Source organism: Carex rostrata, chromosome 9 (assembly GCF_964058835.1).
Source record: "Carex rostrata chromosome 9, lpCarRost1.2, whole genome shotgun sequence".
NCBI classification, from domain to species: Eukaryota; Viridiplantae; Streptophyta; class Magnoliopsida; order Poales; family Cyperaceae; genus Carex; species Carex rostrata.
The window spans coordinates 10,283,483-10,294,485 of NC_135926.1; the positions used below are offsets into that span (position 1 = coordinate 10,283,483).

Consider the following 11,003-nt stretch of genomic DNA (forward strand, 5'->3'; position numbering starts at 1 on the left):
TAATTGTTGTCCATTAAATAGTCATTAAAATTCAACTGCTAAGAATTTAAATTGTGTGATGGAAAAGACTAAAAATGACTTGAGTTATTCCATATTTGTCACATGTACTTAAAAAATGGAAAATCCGTCTGCAATTTTATTTTCTCAAGTTAAATTGTATCTTTTGTATTGACACACTTAACACTTTTGCTCAAGTGAAAATTGTATTCACAATTTTACTTGTAATTTTACTTGTATTGTTTAATTATCGAAATCTAGAGAAAGCAGCATTAGTTGAATGCTGCAACATCAAATTCCAGATTAACACAATCAAAATTTACCAACTAAAATGAAACAGTAAAGTGAAAGAGGAGGTAGCACAGTTAGCTAAAAAAAATCTAGAAAAAGTTCCAAGACTTTTGGTTACTCAAAATTCAAAAGTTCAATTCCTCTGACTTTGCAGCCTCTATGAAGGTTTTCAAAAAAAAAAAAGACAAAACCAAGAAAACACAAAAGAAAGAAATTGTTTGCTGATCTCCATTAAGGAATAACCAAAAAAGATTTGCTTTAAAGCAGTGTCCAAAAGGAACCATCCCTGAGAAATAACAACACACATCTTCATCAAACTCACAAACTTTGTTTGATGCAACAAAGATTACATGACATTAAAAACTAAACACACTTTTTCACCAACACGCTACACATTGGTGAAATTACCATAAGCCAAGGATGATTTGCCAGGTTACTAAAATTCACCGCATAATAGAGATACCATGCTGAGATGAAACATTGCCAATTCCAATTCCGTTTCGAAACCCATTTACAGCTTGAAACCCCCCTCTGAAATCAAGCGATCCATAGTTGAGATGCTCTGTTGGTGCATTCATGGAGTGAGACGGAGTTACAGTCATAGAAGAACCGGTTGCAGTTCGGTTAGTGCATGCGGCTTTTGGGACATGTGCTAAGGTGGCAGATGACTGGACCTGCTGAGGTTGCTGTTTGGTATTAAGAAACCTGCCACCAGATCCACGTGCCCGCTTCATCGCATGAAGATGGCGTGATTCATGGAGATATGGCTACAGAGATTTAAAGAAAAAATATTACTTCCAAGAAAATTTCTAACGATAACTTATTATTATTATTGTTGTTATTAGAATTATTAATATTGATAACAATAGCAGCAAAAGAAATTATAAAAAAGTCAATATTGTTTTAATACAAAGTAGTTAATGTAAGTAGGTTTTACTTTTTTAAAAAGCTACGTTATAAGATAGTCTGTGAATTGACCAAGTAACAAAAACCTTAGTTTTACACTATAATAAGTAGGTCCTTGACTCAACATGCGTTCGACCAAGTCATAAACCCTGTATCAACTTCAGTACCATTTTATTTCAAAGCATTTAGTCCAAATACATCATGGAAGTTTGACAGAGATGTTGTCAAATAGCCCATTCATGTATTCTCCCAAAAATAACAACTTCTGCATCAATACATCTCTAACCAACCCTGAAATTTATTTCCATCTTTGCCCCTACAAAAGTAAATTTCTACTCAATACCGCCATATTATAAAGCGGGACCAAAGATAAAATAATTCTTACAGTTGCAAACTTGGAAGCAGGCAAACATGTTATTAAATAATCAATACATGCAAATTCCAAGCCAATAATGGAAGAAATAAGTACCTTTCGAGCTTTGACAAGTTTGTTTTCAGCCTCCAACTTTGCACGCAGTTGCCTCCTCCTAAGAATTGCATGGTACTGCTTCGCATTCACATATATTGGTTCCTCTGCTGCCGTCTCAAGAGGTAGCGGCATTCGAGAATTGGAATTCATTCCCATCATTTGTGCATTTACCTATTAAAATAATTAAAAATATAAAATTCAATTCTCTATGCAAAGCCCCAATTCAGATCATACATAATATCTCGTAACAAAAAACATACCATATGAGGGGAACCATATGCAGCCATGGCGCCAACATAGCAAGGATCCGGATATGGGTATGGCACACAGGCCTGACAAATTTAAATTGAATATATATATCAGACCAACATAACCTGAAATGTTATAAATAAATAAATGAACCCTTGAAAATAAATTAGAATAACGTACAAAGGACTGTGAAATATCAAGCTTAGGAGCAGTAAAAGAAGAATCAGCATTCCCAAGGGATAAAACTGATTTCAGCTGACCGTCTCTCTTATCATAACTGCCTGTTTAGACTCAACAAAAAATTTACCAGATATTAGAAGAACAGAAATGTAGCCATGCCTGCTATGAGTAGCATTTTACATTCATGTTACTGTAATTGTAACCTCAAACTATAAGCAAGTTGATATTAAAGAAAAGTATATATATATACCAGAATGGATGGAAGTATCGCTCAATGCTGAACCATCTTGATGGGACCTACTTGACGACTGAGTTGTAGAGGAGACAGACTTGTCCATTACACTCTGATTTGTGTTATTTGCACAATAGTCCCTGTTCATTTGCGAATTCCACCAGGAAGAGCAATTTTGCAAATTGGTGGTTAGGCTTTGCATTACACCAAATACTTCAACAATCAAACTATGCCAGTAGCAATTTTATAGTGGTCTGAGGACTGATTTACAATGTAAACTTTATACTGCGATGAGAAAGATTGATTGTGTAAGGTACAGATTCAGTACATATTGTAAATCGCATTCAGTTTCCAGATTAAAACCAGTTTCCCCAGTTTAATCAGAAAAAAATATGCATGCAAGTAAAAAGTACACCAAGAATTTCATCTCTTTCGGTAACTCCCCCCCCCCCCCCCCCCCCCCCCCCCCCCCCCAACCCGAACACCACCCACACACACACACAAAGAAAGTTGACATGGGAATTTCAGGAGCTCCCAAAATTTATAACTTGGCTTAACCACAGATGGCCTGAAAATCTAAAAGTAAAGAAGAAAAAAATTCTTGTCATGGATCACCTCCAATTTGGAAAACCAAACTCCAAAAGTACAACCCCAAAAAGGAACTGTTAACTGACGACGCGAAACTAGAAACCAATAAAAGAAGTTTGTCAGAGTTAGTAATAAAAAGAAAAATACCTATTGAAGAAGGAAGCATGACACCTTAGTCGAAACCCTCCTCTCTCCCTCTTGGCTCTTGCCCCTGTTTTCGGTTCGCTGTTGGTTAAGAAAAGCTATGCCACAGAATAACATTTATATTAAAACAACCATATCTTCCCACAATATAATACGCCAACTTTACCCTATATAATACTATTTCAGTAGTTTAGTAAACAATTACGAAAAGAATCTCTCTTTCTCTCCCTCTCCCTCGACCACTTCAATTTATTTTCTCAAACTGGACACAGGTTCTCCGTTTAATTAGGTTTGTGAGATAAATATTGTATAGTTTAAGAAATATTTTAGTATTAAATGCTAAAGTTGCTGGTGTCTGTTTTGCAAGCTGGGCATGGTTTTTTGTCTATTTACCAGTATTGACACCTATTAATGTCCAGGAGCCGCCACATGTATCAATGCCTAGTGAGTCGTACCCGTTGGGTTTTGTTTGGTTATGAGAGGTCAATTCTTGTCTCTTTATACAATAACCCCTAAGATTTTTCTTATTTCAATAAAATTAATTTTCATGTAACGAACCTTACATGAAAATAATAATTTGCTCACTTGCAAAAGGTTCGACTGAAACGTTTTTAAAGCAAGGGCTAATGAAGTGGTTTTCACAAAATATTTTGGTTAACATATTAATTTTTTTTAGTCAATATTGAAATATGATGCTGAAGTAATACGGATCATTCGCTTTTAAACATTAACATAGAAGCTTTTAAACGTTGATACATATCATCAGTATTGGAGCATTGTAGGGGTGTCAATGGCACCCTTTTATCTGTTTACTCGACCTGTGTCGTATCTGAAAACACGGATAAGGGTAAGATATTTTTTGAGTTAACTTATCGGGTACGGGTAAGGGTAATGATTTTTTTTAATCTTACTCGTATATAGATATATATTTATATGAAGATGATACATGATACATGATACATGATACATGATACATAAAATTTTGTATTTTATTAAATTTTCATAATACATATTAGTTGTATTCATTATTATCTTTTCTTTTTTTCTTGTTTTGAAAAATATTTTATCGAAAACACAAATCAAGATGTCAATGGTACTTTTTTTTATTCATTGACCCGACTCATATCGTATTCAAAAAGACAAGTAAAAGTAAAAAAAAAAATTCATTATCATAATGGATACGGATATAAAAATATCTCCATCCGATCCGAATTGTACCCGTTGACAACCCTAAAGCATTGGAGCATGCAATCACTTAAAGCGTTTATTATGGAAACATTGTTTTGACATAACAATTATTGCATTATTGTTTATTTTAGTAAGAAATATTGGCGGTCATTGTTATATTACATGTCAAAGGACAGTTATATTATTAAAATTGCCTGTTGCATTAGTTTAATAAATATAATATGAAACCAAATTTATGTGACTCAGCGACAATATTCCGAATCTATGTTGTTTGTTTAATTAATTCATTCATTCATTTAATTTGTTTAATGGACAATGATGCATATGATTGCTGCCGCTGATTTCCAGTTGACTTGCTGCAATTCATGCTATGACAATTTCAGGTATGGAAAATAACAATTCACAAGTTTGTAGTGGTCTGTTTGTGTATTGTATAAACAGGTGCCGCATGTAGTGGTGGGGTGACTCATGCTCAATGCTTTTGGGAAATTTTTTTTCTAGAAAATTTATTAAATTCAGATGTACGAAAATAGAAAGAGTGTTTTGTTTTAAAAAAATATAGAATGATCTGACTCATTGAGTCCAATTCAAAATATATGAATCTGACTCAATAATCTAGGTTCAAATATTATGCTTTTATGAGATTATATGTGGATCAGAGTCTGATTGTCCTCTAATTGAACGGTCCAGATTCAAACTCAATGGAAAAAACATGGATCAGACTCAAATCCATAATATTTGAATCGGTCTCAATAAGTCAGATCTTTCTATATTTGTTAAAAATAGTGCACTCTTTTTATTTATGTACGTCTTATTTTAATAATTTCAATGGATAAAAAAATTTCCAGTGCTTTTGTTGGGTAGGTATATGCTGGCATGCTGCCAAGATCTTGTTATGTTATGAATTGGAATCTGTTTAAAAAATTTTAAATAATTAATTTACAATCATTATAATAATTTTAAATTTTAAAATCTGACAATTAAAATGTAATCTTACCATATATATATATATATATATATATATATATATATATATATATATATATATATATATATATATATATATATATATATATATATATAACAGGCACAACAAATTGATAAAATCTTATGTAAGTTTTAAATTTCATCGAACTAATTTTTTATTTGGCGGTGAAGGCAATGTCAATTGCGTGAGATATTGCAGATTGAAAGTTTGAATGAAAAATTTCTTTTAAATATTTAAAGTTGAAAAAAATTAACTTTCATATTTATTTCAAAAAAAAATCAGTGAGTTTCATCCAAAATCCATCTGACGACTCAAATAAAGAATTTAGATTGTTGTAAGAATAATTTATTTCAAACAAAGAACTCAAAGGAGATGAAAATATGATACGCGCATTAAACTAAAAGCATCATACATTATCAATTATCATGTCAGCATTTATTTCGGAGATGAAATTATGTTGCATCTCATTATATAACAAGTCCACCCAGTTTAAAAAATTATAAAGTTGAAGAACTAATATTTAATTTATAGAATAATTTAATGACTTTCATATAAAAAATTTGTAAGTTCGAGAAAATATTAAAAACCATAATTTTTCCCATATTTATTTAAAAATAATAATAAATTTCGATATAAAATTTCAGAGAATTTGCATTGTCAAGTGAAAAACAGCAAATTAATATTGAAATTATCAGATTAGACTTTCCGAAGTCTATAAAAAAAAGCAGCGAAATAATATTACATATAACATAATTGGATCTGAATCTGTTGTAATCCGAGATCAGTGAACAGTGGCCCTGAAATTCCTGCAATTCTAACCCAGTCGTCAAACTGTTTTGAGATGCGTGCACGAAAAAACCAACTATTTCGAGATGTATTTCAAAAAAAATCCGACAAATAGATTCGGAATTGCAGAGATTTCAGAATACTGTTCACTGAATTTAGAATTGCAGCAGATTTATTTTCAATATAATTAGATTAGACTCGCTACATTGTTTGTTCTCTTGGTTCAAGTTTTTGTTTGGGGGTGTCGGCAAGAACAATTCCAAATGGATCCAAATTGTTCATTTAAGTCCTGTCCTTTCCAAGCCAGGCTAGGCTTGAAAGCTCATCATTTGTGGTGGGTTATTAATAAAGACAATCATAAATAGCACCTACGTGATGAGATTAATTAAGAAATTATAAATAATTTGTTACTTATAAAATGTCAGTCACATTTACACCATTTATAGTACTTGCATACAAAATTGACAATCTATTAAATACAAGGTTCTAAATAGCGATTATATATAGCTTTTAAGGTCCGAAAAAGTTATAGTGCAACTATAGCACAATTATAAGCTAGTTATTTAGAATCATTATAAAAAAAAAGTGATTAATAGCGTTATAGTTTTTGAGGTCCGAAAAAGCTATACCGCAGCTATTGCGTAACTATAACTAGCTATTTAGAACTCTGATTAAATATAATGTTTACGGTAAACTTTTTGCTTATCCAATCTTTTGCTGTTTTCATCATATTATGCGGGTCTTCTATGTTAATTACTGAAATGAAATGTCTTTATTTATCTAAATATTAGTTGTTATGTACCCATTTATATATACAGTTATTATATTGTCCAGAAAAAATTAGTCCACAAACCAAGTATATATGTGGATATATAACTATGTCAATATACAACTATTTTTTTATAATTCAGCAACAAAATTTATTTAACTAGTGTTTGATTTTGCTCAACATATTATTTTCATCATTTAAAAGCAACAGTGTTTAAAAAAAATTCTTAGGAATTTCTCTCTTGATGACAATATTTGTAAGAAAACAGAAACTATGAATAATGTCAAAATCAATCTTCCTTTTCTATATATAGAAATCATGGAAAAGATCATAAACGGTACTTTAAACATGAGTTGCACTGTAGATGCTGAATTGTATAATAATTAATATTTCTTCCAGCAATGCTTAACTAACATAAAACGGACAAAAATATTAAATTTTCGTAATTATTATAAAAAAAAAATGTCCAAGAAAACTTACCTTTCCCTATCAAAAAATTTATTATGTTCTAATTTTTTTTGTCATTAAATGAGATTTTTCAGCCAATTATTCTTTAAAATAAAATAAAATATGGCTGCCTTGACCATAGGAATTAATTATAGAGAAAAATTCTCGGCGGCTCAACAACATATCTGCCTTGAATAAGATTTTTCACCCACATAGGGTCAGTCTGCTGGAGCAGCAAGGGATTCAGACATATATAGACACAAACACACAGAATTTTTATTTATACCATATTAAAAAATAAAAATAAACAAAAAAAAAAATCATGTTTTTATGAGATTTTGAAAAATACCAGGACCTCCAAGTTAATCTGCGACTCTATTTTTGGAAGACCGCAGATTAGTTTGGTGATTCCTAAAAAATTCAAAAATGCACTGTAATATTAAATATATTTAGATTTTTGAGGGGCCTTCAAATCAATATGCGGCTTTCCAAGAATGGAGCCGCATATTAACTTGAAGGCCCTGTATTTTTAGGGTATTTTGATCATATTTTTTTTTAATATGGTATAAATAATTTTTTTGGTACAAAACATTTATCAATTTTGCTTGTTATAAAACAGCGGAATTGCATTATGACCACCAATATGTGATAATGTCTATGTTTTGGCATTCGATACAGTAGTTTTCAATTAACATGCAAAAAAAAAAAAAAATTAACCTCAAATAGTAATATTCTCTGCCGAAAAGATGGCACCTTCAAATTTCGATTGAAATTTTTTTTATAAATATAAAATAGTTAGATAGTTTATTCTCTAATCCAATTTTTACTTATAAAATTACATATTAGTATCAAAAAATTAATTAAGATGGGTGTTACCAGTTTGCGGAGTTCGTTTATCTCTTCCTCATCTACAATATATGCATGTGTTAATTGCAAACTGTTGGCAAAAATTTATATGTACCGAGCATAAGTCAAGTTTATACTTTTAGAAATATGATGTTATATTGTTTTTAGTAAGAATAAGAGTCATGTTTTTATTTTATTAACCACAATTAGTTATATTGTTTTAGGATTTAGAGAGGAAACATCTCTCAACTTTCTATTATTATATTTTAAAATAACGAAATGCTTAAATGCTTATATGGTTGAGACGAAAACTCAAGTTTTTCAATAGGTAGGTTCGCTAACGAAAAATGGTATTTTTTTTCCGTATTCTTATTGGTTAACAAAAAATATATTAATTTTTATTCGATATCCTTATTGAATACAAGAGTCTATTGGCATTTGGCATGTGCTATGAATCGATATCTATATTTTGAAAGTCCAAACGTTGGATTCAAACAGTTAAATATAATTTTCATATAAAATGTACTCGTAGGTTAAACTTTATATTTTTTAGAATTTTCTTACTATTTTTTTGATAGGTAGAAAGTCACTTCTTTTGAATGGTTTAGAATTTTGAAATCAAGTGATATTTTTATCCATAAATAAAATAGTAAAAAAAATGAAAAATTATATTAAACGGTGTAAATCGAATGATTGTGCTATAAAAATTAAAATATAAATTCATAGCGCAAGCTGTGTAATATCCATATTACCATAGCCTCACTCTGAATACAATATGAATAAAATAATTTTGTTGACATTCTCTCAGGTAGAACTATTAGGTCAGGATAATTTTTTATTCATAGAAAATATATAAAATAATAGAGGAAAAAAAAAAGAGTACTTTCCATTTTCAATGCATAGAAGGGTCGGTAAAAATAAATTCAGATTAAAACTTCAGACCGGTAAAAAAGATTCTGATCCAAAGGATCTTTTTTGTCTGATTTCCTTTAATCCAATAGATCGGACAAATTTTGGATTTTCAAAAAAAAGTTGTCTTCAAATTCCTTATCTTGTTTGCCGACATTTTTATTTATATTCATTTTTTAATATATTTTATTAAAAACAATCAAGATTTTGATTTTTTTTTTTTTTTTTTTAAATGCCCAAGTCCCAGAAATTTTCTGCAATTTGAAATAAGGGTCCCAAGTCGCAGGAGATTCCTGCGACTTGGGTATTTTTTTTTGTTTTTCTTTTTTTCACTAAAAACTCTATTCTCTCTCCTCCCTCACAAATTCAACAGAACTCATTCGGAGAAGGGATTTTGGAGGCGAAAAAGGGTGATTTCTGAGGCGATTTTCGGGTATTTTTTTTCCTGCAACTATTACAACTGAAATCAGTAAACTGACAAAATATTTATCATTTACGAATGTAGTTTATTGGCCATGTCTATTGCAGGGCCATCAGGTACTCACAAATTCAACAGAACTGATTCATATTCTGACAAAGGCCACTCAGTCCCACAACCTGGACAAGCTCTTGATCTTAATCTTTGGAGCGGGGTTAGCAGATGTAATTTGGCTTTTATCAGGTGAAGTTGTATTATTTTCATGAATTTCTGCTGCATATTCTGGCAAAGGCCACTTATAATAAGATTAAGGTGATTTTGTGCTGTTAAATTAAAAATGTGTTTTATTTCTATTTGATGTTTTCAAAAAAGCAAAAAAAATAAATACCCAAGTCGTAGGAATTTCCTGTGACTTAGGACCCTTATTCCAAGTCGCAGAAATTGGCATTTTTTTTTTTAAAACCCAAAACATTGGTTATTTTTAATAAAATATATTAAAAAAATAGATATAAATAAAAATGTCGGTCTTGTTTGCAACAAAAGATCTCCAACACGTTTATTAAAAAAAAATCTTTGGATCAATAGATTTTTTTTTTTTAATTTGGTGCATCAAAAAAATATAGACACTCTTTCTCTTTTTCTATTTTGTTTTATAATATGTTTTTCATAAATAAAAGATTCTCTTAGTTGGTCGAATAGATGCAAACATCCCAGACAAAAAAACATTTATTAATGAATGGGATTTAATGAATGCAGCTGACAGGTAAGGATTTAGTTGGCGAAAGGTGAAGGCTAACAAATTAATAAAGCAATGATTGTTCTGTCGCAAGAGACAGGATCTCATATCATACGACTTCAACGAAAATACTAGATTGGTAAAATGTTTCTTACTTCCCTTTCTACTCTTTTTTAAAAGTCTTTTTAATTTGTTGAGGTTTGGATTCGTATCCTTCGAGGTACCTGGCTGAATCTGACTGAAACGGATGTCCAGATTTACTCTCAGCCAGTGATTACTCGAGATGGCACAGGGGCAGTATTATTTGTACTTTGAAATTTGTGCAAATTGAAACATCTGGGCTGAGAGTAAATCTGGGCCGTCCGTTTCAGTTTGGTTCAATCAGGTACCTGGAAGGATACATATTTGGTTTTCGTTCTCCCTCAGATTACGTAGTGTCATACTTGTATTACATTTGTACATAATATGTGGTTTACTGATATGAAATTTTAGAACCAATTCATAAGGTTCTAAACTTATGTGATTGCACACAAAGATCATTATAATTTCTAAAATATATGTATTACATGCTAATTGGCCGTGTGAAGAAACGCAGTTGGATTGAATTTTTTTTTTTTTTTTCTTCTCCATTTTGTATAGGTTGAGATAAAAAATTGTCTAAAATCAATTTTCTCTTCTTTCTCTTTCTCTTCCTCAGCTGGAATGATTTGTGGATGGGCATGAGAGAGAAAATGAAAATTTATAGGGGGGTCTAATAGCTAACCGCTCCACAGTAAGACAGTTTGGTTCAGGTAGCAGACCACCCCACTGAGAGGTGGTTAGATTATATTTGAAATTATTTGAAAATTGCTATTTTTTTT

General features: G+C 30.8%; 1 protein-coding gene across 2 annotated transcripts; it reads right to left on the reverse strand.

Moving 5' to 3' along the window:
- Nucleotides 1-527: 527 nt before the first annotated feature.
- On the reverse strand, nt 528-3,356 carry LOC144559269 (nuclear transcription factor Y subunit A-4-like). 2 transcript variants are annotated; one of them, XM_078308285.1, is made up of 6 exons: nt 3,060-3,356; nt 2,343-2,609; nt 2,093-2,193; nt 1,924-1,995; nt 1,664-1,834; nt 528-1,055 (listed from the first exon to the last, which is right to left on the reverse strand). In XM_078308285.1, exons 2-6 carry the CDS (start codon nt 2,524-2,526, stop codon nt 732-734), a joined length of 852 nt encoding a protein of 283 aa, XP_078164411.1. In that variant the 5' UTR covers nt 2,527-2,609; nt 3,060-3,356; the 3' UTR covers nt 528-731. The 2 variants fall into 2 exon arrangements, with proteins under 2 accessions (XP_078164411.1, XP_078164412.1); XM_078308286.1 differs by having other exon boundaries at nt 2,343-2,464; nt 3,060-3,253.
- Nucleotides 3,357-11,003: the final 7,647 nt, after the last annotated feature.